General features: G+C 43.6%; 1 protein-coding gene across 1 annotated transcript; it reads left to right on the plus strand.

The window, feature by feature from the left end:
* Positions 1 to 3,783: 3,783 nt before the first annotated feature.
* FAM177B (family with sequence similarity 177 member B) lies at positions 3,784 to 14,475 on the plus strand. Its single transcript, XM_047840838.1, has 5 exons — positions 3,784 to 3,914; positions 9,599 to 9,953; positions 10,481 to 10,547; positions 13,030 to 13,127; positions 13,432 to 14,475. Exons 2-5 carry the CDS (start codon positions 9,780 to 9,782, stop codon positions 13,612 to 13,614), a joined length of 522 nt encoding a protein of 173 aa, XP_047696794.1. The 5' UTR covers positions 3,784 to 3,914; positions 9,599 to 9,779; the 3' UTR covers positions 13,615 to 14,475.
* Positions 14,476 to 14,675: the final 200 nt, after the last annotated feature.

Consider the following 14,675-nt stretch of genomic DNA (forward strand, 5'->3'; position numbering starts at 1 on the left):
TTTGCGAATGCGTGCGTTCGTTTATTCATATTTCACATCTCTCCTCAGTCCACATAATTCCTCACTCAACCCTGCCCGCTCCCTGGCCAGTTTCCTCAGGTGAACCAGCGTGGAGAAGTTGGTAGAGAAGACTGCTGCCTGCAGGGGGCGCTTTGGATGCTCCATCCCTGCTTGACCTTCAGAGCACCTCGTGGGGGAGGGGAAGGCAGAAGCTGGGAGCACCCACAGTGGCCCAGTTAGCTGGGTGGGTGTGTGTGTGTGTGTGTGTGTGTGTGTGTGTAATTCCCGGTGCTGCTGCTTTGCTGCCTTTTAACCTGGTTCATTTGAAAACCTGTTTTCATAAACGAAAACTGAAAGAACTGTAGGAAATTTTAGGTAAGATATCTTTCTGAAGCTCAATGCCAAGATGTAGAACTCGTGTGTGATTTTGCTGGTACGGATTCCAATGCCGTGTGTCAGTGAAGGAGTTGATGAAAATGAAATGAATAATGTGCAAATGTGAGAAAAATGTGAAACAAAAGGCAGCCATTTTAGCATCAGAAATAGAGACAACTACAAGCCTGTTCTCTCCTTAGTTTTCCAATCTATTACATAATACCTTCCCTCACCCATTAAATGATCTAAACGTATGGTTCATTTATTAAGCAAATACTGAGTGTCAGCCTTGTCTCAGGTAGTGTAGGGGCAGGAGACACAGCGGGGGAACACACAGGTAAAGCCCCTCCCACTCTGGCCAGAGGACAGGCAGGGGAGGGAAGGGAGGGGGGAAATAGGCAAAATCAGAGTTTGTGCAAGGTGTAAGTGCTCAGGAGAAAAACTAGTAGCATGTTGAGTGGTGGTGGTGGTGAAGGGGACAGGAAGGTGCCTTGAGGGAGAAGAGTTCAAAGTCTGTGGGAGGAAGGACTAGTCCTGGGAACCACAGCTACAAGGTCCTTGTAGGGGGAGAGTCTGTGGTCAGGGAACCATAACGTGAAGGCCAGTGTGTTGAGCGTGGTGAGCGGCGGTCGGCACGAAATGAGATCAGAAAAGTATCGAGAGCCAGATGGACAGCCTTGCAGGCTATTGCAGGGACTTGGGCTTCCTCTGTCCCCCACTGCGCCTTCCCACAGGTGCCATATGAACCCCTTGCAGATTCTTTTTTAATGCTCTTTTTTTTAAATTTTTAAACATTTATATTTATTTTTGAGAGATGGAGAGAGACAGAACGTGAGGGGGGTGGGGCGCACAGAGAGACACACACACACAGAATCTGAAGCAGGTTCCAGGCTCCGAGCTGTCAGCACAGAGCCCGATGCGGGGCTTGAACTCTGGGACTGTGAGACCATGACCTGAGCCAAAGTCGGCCGCTTAACCGACCGAGCCACCCAGGGACCCCAAATCCCTTGTGGATTTTAAGCAGAGTGACATGATCTGATTCTACAGCTCTGGCTGCCTTCTTGAGTATAGACTGTAGGGGGACAGATAGAAGGCCACGGCCACAATCTAGGCGAGAGATGATGGCTTAGACCAGGGTGGAGTGGTCATACGAGGATTCCAGAAATATCCAAGAGGATTTCCTGATGGATTTAATGGGGGGTGTGGCTAAAGGAAAAGAATCAAGAATGACGCCAAGGACTCGGGCCGAACAACTGGAAGAATAGAATTGCCATTTATTGAAATGGAAAGACTGCTGGAGGAGGTACGAGTATGTGTCTGGGGGAGGGGTGTGCAGGAAGAAGGGTGCACTGGAAGTGTGAGCAAAGATTTAGGCACATCAGGACCGAGATGTCTATTAGACACCCAAGAAGCAATGCTGAGTAGACAGTAGGATCTCTGAGTTTGAGATTCAAGGAAAAGTCTGACCTGGAGATAAAATTACTGGATATAAATTTACATGTAGGTAGCATTTAAAAGCCATAGGACTCAATGAGACGAATATCTATTCATTGATGAATGAATACATAAAAACAGAAGTGATTCCATCACTGAGCCGGGAGGTACTCCAATATTGAAAGGTTGGGGAGATTATATGGCCTTTTAATTATACTATATATACTTGGCACAATCCTTGATAAACTAGATTTGGGGTTTTTAAGAAACAAAAAGTAGAGGTGTTCATAAGAATTAAATAGAGGTTGGGGAGACTGGGTGGCTTAGTGGGTTGGGTGTCTGACTCTTGATTTCGGCTCAGATCATGGTGCCAGGGACGTGGGATGGAGCCCTGCCTTGGGCTCTGCGCTGAGCGTGGAACCTGTTTGGGATTCTCTCTGTCTCTTCCTCTGCCCCTCTCCCACTCGTGCTCACTCTCTCAAAATAAATAACCTTAAAAAAAAAAGAATTAAACAGAGGTAAAAAGCATGTTGTAGGGAATATTTAGCCTTCTGAAAGGTCACTTGCAAAACATCCATGTCTACGTACATGGTGGGAAATTGGCGGTGCTCCCAAGGTTTTTGTAAATAAAAATAAGGAGATTCCACGTTGTTCTGTAATTTTGCATAGCACATCCTAAAGAGTCCAGTAGGTGGCAGAAAAACACTCACTAACTCCATTATAAGTTAGAGCTCTTTCTCACCTTTTTTCCCCTTTTTCTCTCCTCTCTCCTCATGGCTTCCCTTTAGAGCCCCCTGAATTAAAAGCTATAAATGCTTATTTAACTCCCAACACTGTTATCATGAAGAAAAGAAACCAGTATTTTCTTTAGAGGGCCAGCAGATATCATTCGTCTGTAATTCAAGTAACGGGGGAGCCAGGTATATGGGGGATGGGGTACTTCATTTGGTTTGGAAATGTATGAACTGGGAGATGGTCTTCAGAGGAGTGAAGTACAATAAACCACAGTGGGGGTGTTAGGCCGTATTCATTTTTTTTCTTTTTAATGTTTATTTGTTTTTGAGAGAGAGTATGTGTGGGGGAAGGGGAGGGGCAGAGAGAGAGACACACAGAGGATCCAAAGCAGGCTCCGTGCTGTCAGCCAAGAGCCCGATGCGAGGCTCAAACCCACAAACCCATGAGATTATGACCTGAGCCGGAGTTGGACGCTTAATCGATGGAACCACCCAGGTGCCCCTGTTAGGCCTTATTCTTAAACTTTTGATATTTAAGCTTTTAAGGTTGGAGCAAGGTTGGTGGGGGGGGAAGGGGAGGCTCAGAAGGCAGAAGGCAAAAAAACCAAGAAAAAACAAAAAAACCCTCTTGAAAAAAAAAATAGACGAGATGTCTTGGTACTAGCTTCATGTGCAGCAAATCACTGTATCTCTTCCCACATCCTTAGGGCACTGGTTTCCTTAGGAAACTTGCCTGTACATTGGGATCACCCGGACAGCTTCAAAAATAACAGATGCCAGGGGCACCTGGGTGGCTGTGGGTTAAGCATCAGACTTTGGATTTCAGCTCAGGTCACGATCTCATGATCTGTGTGGTCGACATGTTGCGTTCTTCGCGGACAGCGAGGTGTCTGCGTGGGAGTCTCTGTCTCTGTCTCAGCCCCTCCCCCGCTGGTGTGTGCACATGTACTGCGTCTCTCTCAAAAATAAATAAACTACAAAACAACAGCAACAACAACGATAACACCTGATGCCATGTCCCACTCATAGAGATGGTGACTTCAGTGGTCCGGGGTGTGGTCTGCCATTTGAATTTTTTAAAAGACCCTTAGAGGATTCTAATCTGCAGACAAGTTTGGTGCCCACTGGGTTCGTTCACTGCCGGATGTGTAAATATAACTGACCTTCCCACAACTCAAACACGTTCCGCCCTGTAAACAGCACACAGAGAATGCTTCCGCGTTGGCATATCCCAGGGCTCTGTCTGGCCTCAGCCTAGCTTCTCTGATTTATCATCTACCGAACAACTTCTGGCACCGAATTTTGTACTACCTTCAAAGCCAGACATAACGAATAAAAGCAATGAAGGAAAAAGCAGAGGAATAAATGTAGGTGAGTTGCTTTCAAAAATGTTTGTATTTCCTTCTGATTACTGTTGTAGGATGTGTTTTATTTCACGTGGCACTGTCTTAAACACCAAATTAAGTTACTGTTTGCTGCTTTTTTGGCATCAGAAACTAAATGGTAGTAACAACGTTTCTATTTCTTGCTGAGGTTCTTTAGTGATATGCTGTCGCTAAGTCAGTCGGCAAAACCCTGCGTATTCATTGCTCAAGTCTCCTTAGAGGACCCTATGCTGGGTCCTCTGTCCTCATATCACTTTGCTGACAAATTTAACCCTTGACAGGTCTTTTGCAACCCTAACCTTTGACAACGACATAAACTCAGCGTTGTACCAATAAGATTCTGTGATTTATTCACATCCCCTGAAGGGAATGAAAAATTCTTCTCTATGCTCAAGGCCTTCCAGTTGGACTAAGAATTAAATTTACATGAGACTGATTAGCAGGAGAAAAAAAAAAGTTTTATTACATGTACACAGAGGCCCAATAATGAAATTGAGACCCAAAGAAATGACCAAGGCAGGCAATTTTTACACCTTTTAGACAGAGAGACAATAAATCTGTGAGGAATTGACAAGACAGAGAAATGTTAACTAATTGGAGTTTCAATTAGTGAGGAATTGTAAACAGACTTTGGCCTGGGATAGCAAATTAGTAAAAAGTAACAAGGATTGTTTGTACAGCCTTCTTGGCTCTAAACGTCTCATCTCTGGTGATAAGGATGTCTCTTTACCTCCTGGTCCAGGGAGGCTACCTTTCTCATAGATTTCCTGCTTTTAGGGGCCCAGGGGAGGGTCTGAGTGTCCTTCTTTGCATAGGCTTGTCTCTACAGTAACTTTTAGGAGCGCCTGGGTGGCTCAGTTGGCTGAGTCCGACTCCTAACTTCGGCTCAGGTCATGATCTCATGGTTCGTGGGTTCAAGCCCCATGTCCAGCACTAGCCGTGCAGAGCCTGCTTGGGATGCTCTCTCTCTGCCCCTTCCCCACTCGTGCTTTCTCTCTCTCAAAAATAAATAAATAAACTTAAAGAAAACCCAAATATTGAAAGTTCATAGCCATTGTGTCTTCAAACATTACCTCCCCTGTCCTTTCCATTCACCTCCTCTGAACTCCCATTCAACACATATTGAACTTTCTCATCCATTCTTCATATCTCAAAGCTTTTCCTTGATGTTAACAGAACATATCTCTCTTTATGCTGGGTTATGAGCGATTGCTTCACTGTTCAATCTACATCCAACATATCCTGTGTTGACTATACATTTCGTTCCTGGAATTTCTGTTCCGTTCTTTTTCAAATCACTCTGTTCCTTTGGGATATTATGTCTTGCTTCCTTTATCTCTTTGAATATATTAACCATAATCATTGTAAAGTTCTGTGTTGCTCCATTACTCCCGACTTTTGGGTGACAACTTGATAACGTCCTCAGGAGGGTTGGTTTCTTCCTGGGATTTGTAAGTTTTTGCCATGGCATCCTCAGCAGGGGGTGTTTTTGGTGCAGCTCTTGTGTACCTTATCTTCTTGAAGCTTCCCTCTCAGGTGGCTTTGTGTTTGCTTCCAACAACTGTGGGTCCCAAAGCTTCACTGCTGGGCCTCACCCCACCTGAGCACTCTGAATCTGGCCACACCCAGCATTTGGTACTGGCCTGGGGTTCCAGTATTTTTCAGTGACTCTTTCTACCCATGTTGCCAGGAGATGACAAATTGTTTTTCCACTTTGATAAGTCAGTAGGCAGTTTTTCCAGTCCATAATTTACAGATTACGATTGTAATTTATTTATCTTAGTTTTACTCAGGTATTTCACTTCGGCTGGCTCCTCATATTCGCAGGGTCTGTGATTTGGGCTCTCCTCTCTGCACCAGTGTTAAACCTTTAGCCCCAAGGTCTGTATCCAGTTCTGAAACCCTCAGGAACCATCCCAGCTTTAGCTCACCCCTAGGATTTTCAGTTTTCCTTCTTTTGCTGATACCTAGGCTTCCTTCCAGTCTGCCTCTCTTACATCCTCAGTCCAGCTGTTACAGCAAATACTCGGTGCCCAGGAAGAGACCAGCCATGTGCACTCTGGGAATCGGAAAAGGCTGTTCATTGCACACCGGTGCCAGCCCAGCGGAGTCACCTCCAAAGGCTGAGCCCCGAACCTTGACATGGGACTCCTTTCATGGCTGGGATGGTAGGGGATTGAGAGATCAAAGAAACAGGGGAGGGGGCCTTTACCAGTGATGCTACACAGGTAGTTGGTGGAGGAGGCAGACAAGATTACGGAAGACAAAAGTATGCAAGGGGAGTATCCAGCCTTGGGCACGGACACTCGTTTTTGCTAGCTTTTCTTCTCACAGCTTGGTTTAGTATTTTGTTTAATTTTATCCAGCATTTCTGTGAATTTGGAACAGGAAGAGGACTTTCACATCAACTCAGTCTGCCACATTTGCTGACATAATCTTCAAATATATTAAGTACTCATTAAGACAACAGTGTGCTTACCACACTAGAACATGTACACTGTTACGGAAGTGATAGGTACTTCATAATACCTAGCTTTTATTAGACACTTGATATTTGCTAAGAATTGTTCTAACTCCTTGCTGTGTCTTTCCTCGTTTAGTTCTCATTTTATAAGGTTGGTACTATATTCAAAGATATGCTCAAACTGTATCATTCTTATTTTAGAGATAAGGAAACTAAGACCCAGAGATAGTAAGTAATGGGATATTAAACCTAGGCAGGCCGGCTCCCAAACTGGTGAGATTTATTGAGATGTTAACCAGTGTTAACTGATGGGGGAGCAAGAGGCAGGCTGAGGACAAAATACAGGCTGCCCCCCCCCCCCCCCCCCCCCCCGTTGGAATATGTGTGATATTCCTCTGACCTGCCTGGCTACCCAAGAACAAAGGAAAGGGGTTTAAGTGCTTGCCATGGTGATGTGGGAAACTAAGGCAAATGAGAAAGGAAATTCCCTTACTGTCTATATTCCATTGACAAGTCCTTGAAACAGGCAGAGTGACCTCCCTCTAGGAGCTCAGAGGCCTCAAGGATGACACTTTGCAAACGAGAACCTTGGCTTACACCTCCCCCATAAGTCTACTTCCTTTATGTCAACTGCCCCAAGATATATCCTGGCATTCATGCTCCAAGTTTATGGCCCCTGATACGCATCTGAAGGGTCTCAGGACTAAAGTTTTATTAAACAGTGATAAATGGTGTTTCCCTAGCAACAGCTAGCCCCTGAAGGTCTTGGAAACCTTGCTTCCAAAATTCCTTAGAGATTTAATCTATCCCTGATCCCCTCCCAACCTGAGGGTATATAATGAGTTACCCGTCATGACCCCAGTGCAGCTCTTCCTGCCCATGGTCCTGTCCCCATACTTTAATAAAATCACCTTTTTGCACCACAGACGTCTTCAAGAATTATTTCTTGGCCATTGGCTCCAGACCCCACAGACCACCGCATCACCCCAAAAGTTCATCATTAAGTGTAGAATTTGATTCGACAAATGTATAGTTGAGTAACCGCTGCTACAATCATGATATCTGTTAGAACATTTCTATTGCCCGAGAAAGTTCCCTTTTGTCCCTTTGTAGTTATCTCTCCCCCCATCCTCCCCAGCAAACACTCATCTGTTTTCTACAACTATAATTTTTGCCTTTTCTAAAATGTTATACAAATGTAATCATTTAATACAGAGTGTCTGGCTTCTTTCACTTAGCGTGATGTTTTGGGGATTCATTCATAGTGTTGCAAATATTAATGTCCAAAGGGGCACTTGGATGGCTCAGTTGGTTAAGCAACGAACTCTTGGTTTCGGCCCAGGTCATGGTCTCATGGTTCGTGGGATGGAACCCTGCATCGAGCCCAGCACTGACAGTGCAGAGCCTGCTTGGGATTCTCAGTCTCCCTCTCGCTCTGCCCCTCCCCTTTTCTCTCTCTCTCTCTCTCAAAATAAATAAATAAATAAAAATATAAGTGTCCAATACTTTAACCACTAAATAGTATTTCATTGAACAAATGTATCACATTGGGTTTATTCATTAATGGACATTTTGATTGTTTTCAATTTGGGGCTCTTACAAATAAAGCTGCTATAAATATTCACATACAAATCTTTAGATGGAAATGTTTTCATTTCTCTTGGGTAAACATCTAGATGTGTGATACTGTGATTTTTAATAACTATATATGTGGTCTTCCCATTTCTAGCCCAGGGCTTCTAAAACTTTCGGAATTTCCTAACTGTTGAGAGGACCAAGTGTCTTTTGTCATGTTAATGAGGTGACTTGCCAGAACCAACCCTGTGATTAGGTGATTTCCTTCCCACTTCCTGACATTCCCCAGGGGCTGGAGGTTGAATTCATCACCAGCGCCCAACGGCTAATGATTTAATCAGCCAGACATCGGTGATGAAGCCTCCAAAACAAAGAAAACAGGGTGGGAGGAGAGCTCCCACGTTGGTGGACCCGTGGAACTTCAGAGAGCGTGTTGTGCTCAGGGGACACACAGAAGCACTGTGCCCTTTCCCTATACCCTGCCCTGTGCACCTCTTCCATCTGGCTCTTCCTAAGTTATATCCTTTGTTGTTGTTGTTTATTTATTTTTGAGATGGAGAGACCAGGGGAGGGGCAGAGAGAGAGGGAGACACAGAATCTGAAGCAGGTTCCAGGCTCTGAGCTGTCAGCACAAAGCCTGAAGCGGGGCTCGAAATCACCAGCCATGAGATCATAACCTGAGCTGAAGTCAGACGCCTAACCGATTCAGCCACCCAGGCGCCCCAAATTCTATCCTTTTATAATAAACTGATAATCTAGTGAGTAAACAGACTTCCCGAGTTGCTCTAGCAAATTAATCTAACTCAAAGTGGGGGTTGTGGGAACCTCTGATTTATAGCCAGTAGGTCAGAAGTACAAATAACAACCTGGGCTTGTGATTGGCCTCTGAAGTAAGGTAAGAGGTGGGTGGGTAGTGTCAGAATCGAGTTGAATTGTAGGACATCCAGCTGGTGTCCTGACAATTTGAGAATTGCTTGTTGGTGGGGGAAATCTCTGCCCACCCCCCCAGCTTGGAATTGGGTCCCAGAACAAAACTATATGGTAAGAACCTGTTTAACTTTTAAGAAACTGCCAAACTGTTTTCCAAAGTGGCTGCACCATTTTGCATCCCCACCAGCAACGTGAGAGTTCTAGCTGCTCCATTTATTCCTCAGTCCTTTAAATTTTAGCCTTCTAGTGAGGGTGATATCTCATTATGGTTTCAATTTGCATTTTCCTAATGACTAATGACATTGAGCGTCTTTTCCTAAGTTTAGTTGGCACCTGTAAATCTTATTTGATAAAGTATCTGTTCAAATCCCTCGCCCACATTTCAGTTGAGTTGCTTGTCTTTTACCTGTTGAATTGTAATTGCTCTTTACATATTCTGAAAATAAGTCCTTTACCAGGTATATACTTGACAAATTTGTTCTTTTCTGTGCAAAGCCTGCACTCTTAATCACTACTTACATTGCCTCTCGCTCTTTATTGAAATAATTGGGAAACTTCCACACCTTAGTGGCCTCTCTCTACTAGTATTTGTTGGTTTTGTAATAAGAGGTAAGGGAACTGTTTAAATTTTTGTTTGAAGACTTAAAGTTCACATTTTTACTACTAATTACATTTTTTTTTTTTTTTCCATTTTGGTACAGAACTGAACAGTCCTTCCTTGGATTTGAAGAATTGATGAGATCGCAGCTACGGTTACATCTGAATTCTCTAGCTTTACCATCCATTGAAAATAACTAGACACCTCTCAGCTATATAAACACTGCCCTGGGCAACTGGCCTGAAGGTGCCCTGTTTTAAATTCACTAGTTGTTTTATTTCCTTATGGAAAAAGACAGTTTCCAGAAGTCAGAATTAGAGAAAAGTAGGTCTTCCAAAAGAACTACTCCCAAAAGAATTATCCATTTTGTTGATGGAGACATCATGGAAGAATATAGCACCGAGGAGGAGGAAGAGGAAGAAAAAAAGGAACAGAAAACAAATTCAACACATGATCCTGTAAGCTCAGAGTGTCAATATTAGTAACATGGGGGCTTAATGAATAAGAGATTAAGCCAAACAAGGTTTGTAGAAAATACGGTTGTTTTTTTTTTTTTCAACGTTTATTTATTTTTGGGACAGAGAGAGACAGAGCATGAACGGGGGAGGGGCAGAGAGAGAGGGAGACACAGAATCGAAACAGGCTCCAGGCTCTGAGCCATCAGCCCAGAGCCCGACGCAGGGCTCGAACTCACGGACCGCGAGATCGTGACCTGGCTGAAGTCGGACGCTTAACCGACTGCGCCACCCAGGCGCCCCGAAAATACGGTTTTAAGCTAACTCCTTGTTCCCCTTGTCTTACTTCCTGGAGTTTATAGTCAACTCATAGTTTTGATAACTTCACATTTCTCATGTGTGAGAAAGAAAATGTAATATGCTATAATGCATTTTGAAATCTCTACATGTAAATGCTTTATACTATAAAGCATTTGAAATCTCTACTCTTGTTATTAATTACTCGAACTTGGTTTCTTTCTTTTTTTCAGTCTAAACTCTCATGGCAGTCGTACCTATGGTTTTGGGCAGGGCGAATAGCAAGCACCTCATTTTCTAGTAAGTACTGCCAAGGTTATTTATTTATTTATTTAGTCCTAAATACAAGATGTAGACTTATAGGCCCTCAATGTTCATTGGGCCTTCCAGTAGTTTAATCCACTCCCTGGCATCCAGAATAAGGGACAACCTAGTCCCTTCTTGATCTATGCTTGAACATTCCCAAAGGTGTAGAACCTCACATCTTCAGGCAGACCCTTCCATCTCTTTCCAACTCTTTTTAGTAAATTCTACCTTATATTTTGTCTTCTTTTAAAGTTATTCCCATTGATCTTAGTTGTCTTTCTTAAGGTCATATAAAACAAGTCTAGATTCCTCTTTCATAGGACAGAGCTTCAAATATTCGAAGACAATAGCCTCCCCCATCCCTAAGGTGACTCTTCACCTGAATAAACTTCCAAGGTTTTTTTAAAACTATTTTTCTATGACACAGTTCCAAGTTCCCTCATCATAATGACTCTGTTATAAACAAGGACTTTATGGACGCTTCTCAGGGACAAAGTGAATGGCCTAAGCAGTTATTTATAACAGATGAAACACTGAATCTTATTTTGCTCGACTTTCACCAATTTTCTTTAAAACACAATTGGCAACATCTAATTACTCATTTCCTTCTAAATTTTTTAAAATGTTTTATTTATTCTGGAGAGAGAGAGAGAGAGAGCGAGCATGAGTGGGTGCGGGGCAGAACGAGAGAGGGACACAGAATCTGAAACAGGTTCCAGGCTCTGAGCTGTCAGCACAGAGCGTGACACAGGGCTCGAACCCACAAGCTGTGAGATCATGACCTGAGCTGAAGTCGGACGCCCAACTGACTGAGCCACCCAGGCGCCCCTTCTCATTTCCTTCTAATTTGCGTATTCTTGTATGTACAGCAGGAAGGAAACAACTTTAAAAAAATACAAAAATTAAAATTCAAGAAAATACGAAGTATAGCCATAGCTCTGAGGAATTGATCTTCATTCATTCATTAAGTAAACATTTATTGAGTGCCAATGTGTGTTTGGCACTGTGTGGGTCCCTGGGACACAAAGACAAATGACAGGCTTTGCTTTCAAGGGACTCCATATTCAATAGATATTATAGGCTAGTAAACATGCCTTTAATTACAATTTGTTGTCACAACCGCCGGGTGAGAAGGAGCATAGGGACCACTGATGAAAAGACTTAGTAATGAGTAATGCGGATATATGACTTGAGAGTGCTATGAAAGTATGGCTAAGGTCAGCTTAGGGACCACAATAGTCACTGGGGGTAGGGGAGGGGAGGGGAGGGAAGTCTTTAAACTACAGTAAAAAGTAATGATGGGGTGATTTAGTCAGATGGTATGAGCCTCAGAGGAGCAAGTGCTTTTACATCAGGATTCAGGGTTAGGGATTTGTAAGTTCCTTTGGGAACCCAGGTGAGATACCAATCTTACCTCGACCATAGTACACTGGCAGAAAAAATGCTGTCTTCTAGAGAGCTCTATGTGTTTAGTTGGGACAAGATTGTTTAAAGAGGTGAAATATTTCGGAGGGAGAACACCTTAGGAGATTAGGTCAGGTAAAAGAAGCAAAACTCAATACAGCCTTATGAGAATGTAAAGGAGAACAGGGACTGTAGCGATCTCCATGTTGGGCTGTGACTTAGGATGGTAGGGACAGGACATATGGGGAATCACGCTGCCTTCAAGGTTCCAAGCAGGACTGTAGCGTTGAAGTGCATCTGCTTGGGGCTTCCAGGTTGTAGGGAGGCATACAAATGCTAGCAGTCAGCACCCTGGTCTCTACACAGGAACTTTGGATAGAGCTGACACCCACATGAAACCATAACTAGTGTTTCCAAGGTAAAATTCTGGTAGGTCATAAGCAGGAAAGCCTCCTAAGACTTATTCTAATACTTTAGAAACTCCTCTTATATACATGTACCAGGCACTGTGGCAAACAAACAGATTAAGGAGCTAGAGTATTTTTGAAAAGATAAAACACATTTTAAAAAATGGAGAGCACCATTTTGATGTACTATATGAGCAACATCCCAAGAAGAGGAAAAGCCTTAGGGATCAAAAAGTGGGGTCGTGGGGGGTGGGGTGTCAGAAATCCTATAATTCTAAAGGAAAACATTTCTAGGTGTCCAGGAGACACCGCCAGGAAACCACTGTTAATGCTAAACCTTGACCCCCAACTTTCACAACCAAAGCATCTATTCTGATTGCTTAGGACCAACGCTGTACCCGGAAGTAGGTATTTTGAAAATCTCTCCTGACATACCCATCCGGAAAGGATTGTTTAGATGTAATCCCATGGGGAGACAGAAGATTTAACAATTCCTTGTGAGTCCTGGAACTTTCTGAGAGTCCAGAGCAATTGAAATCTTTTGTCAGCCTTAAAGTTAAGTGTGGTAATGGATCACCGGCAGGCAAGTTTAAACTCTTCACTTCAAATGACTCTAAGTTTTAGTCATCAGTTCAGCTTACCAAGGTGCCTGTTCTTTCTTTCAGCATGTGAATTTCTCGGTGGAAGATTTGCTACCTTCTTTGGTCTTACTCAACCCAAATATCAGTACGTGTTAAATGAGTACTATAGGACACAAAATAAGGTATGTGACATCCTGATGGAAGACACCAAGAGCCCTGACGTGGGAAGGTTGGTTGCTTGCACTTCAGCTCCGTAGGAGGCATTTTCCCACCTGGTAGCCATGCACAATTTCACTCCATGATGCTTCGTGTTTGCCTTTCTTGTGTGAAGCTAGAGTGTCATGAGATGGGTCGCAGAAGTTGGTTGAACGTGAAGCCTGACATTGCTTAAAGAAAGAAGGTTCTTTCAGGGGTGTCTCTGTAAGAGGGGGAGTTCAAAGGTATTTGGTTTACAGGTAAAGTTTTCCTTCTTTCTCTCCATACCAGGAAAGTGACAAGGAAAGTGAAGGGAATGGGCCAAAGGCCCGGCCAACCAAGGTTCCTAATGAAAAGTGTCATCTGGAGGCTGGGGGCCAAGAGTATGGAACCAGACAACAGGACACTGTGGAGGGTGTTCCTCGGCAGAGCGCCTCACCCAGGGAGGGCCTGGCAGCTGATTTCAGCTCATAATGGGCAGCAGGACTGTGGTTCCTCTGGATGTCTGTTCCACCACCACTGACGACCATGGCAACAGCCATAGGTAGTGCTTCTGAGCCAGTCCTGATTTTCATCTCCTTGTGATTTATTCTCTAGCATCCAGTGATTGCAAAGCAGTGATGAGAATAATTATGGATGCTTTCTCAATTGTATAAGCCTCCAACTCAACTCCCCCCCAAACCCCCCTTCCCTGGTTGTGATCTATTAGTATTGACATTTGCACAGAAGTGTAAATGACTTAAGGAATTGGATCTGGCAGATTGGGGCTGAAACTTTTCATCATGGGGCTAGGGTGCAGAAAAGAATCTGTTCCTCAGAAGAAACTTTGGGCATTATGAAGTCTAAATAAGTCCCCTTTCAAGGTTTGGCGTAATGTGGGTGCTTCCCAGTAACCACCCTGGCTTAGTTGGGGCTTGCTTTACAATAAGCAAACATTGCTAGCAATTCTGTTTCAATACATCAAAGTCTTTGAGAATTGGGTGCATGTCCCTCCACACAGTTAAACAACAACAACAACAATCTAAACTCTGGAAAAAGTATTTGGAAAAATGGATGAGTTTATTTGCCAGCAAAATTTAAAAACCTGGAAAGATCAAACATGGAAATCATAGCTAGATATCACTGGTCGTGCTGGCCAGAGGTAGCTGTGAGGTGACAGAAAACACAGCACTTGCAGTAATAAGACCTGAGGTCAAGTCTTAATTCTCCCATTTACTAGTTGTGTGATTTTAGGTGTCCAGATTTCTGAGCCCTAGTCCCTTTCTTTGTAAAATAGGCGTGGCATATATTTATTCCTCAAGGGTTGTTGTTAAACAAAATGAGATAATAAATGTGGAAACACTTTTAAAACTGACGCCTCGACGTTAATGCTTAATTAATGGCTGTTATAGATGGTTACACTGAAAGTCCCCAAAGAGCCATGACTTCTGGAATTCACACCCTGGTACAGTCCCATCTACATTGACTCTGGGCTTGGCCATGTGACTTGTTTCAGCCAATGAGATAGTAGCAAATGTGATGCAAGTAGAGGCCTG

Source organism: Prionailurus viverrinus, chromosome F1 (assembly GCF_022837055.1).
Source record: "Prionailurus viverrinus isolate Anna chromosome F1, UM_Priviv_1.0, whole genome shotgun sequence".
Classification (NCBI taxonomy): Eukaryota; Metazoa; Chordata; class Mammalia; order Carnivora; family Felidae; genus Prionailurus; species Prionailurus viverrinus.

What these genes read in the sequence shown, in the direction of transcription:
- FAM177B (XM_047840838.1), top strand. Translation starts at nt 9,780, where the DNA reads ATGGAAAAAGACAGTTTCCAGAAGTCAGAATTAGAGAAAAGTAGGTCT. An exon ending in AGCAAGCACCTCATTTTCTA is followed by an intron (nt 10,548 to 13,029) that starts GTAAGTACTGCC and finishes TCTTTCTTTCAG; the next exon opens with CATGTGAATTTCTCGGTGGA. An exon ending in ACTATAGGACACAAAATAAG is followed by an intron (nt 13,128 to 13,431) that starts GTATGTGACATC and finishes TCTCCATACCAG; the next exon opens with GAAAGTGACAAGGAAAGTGA.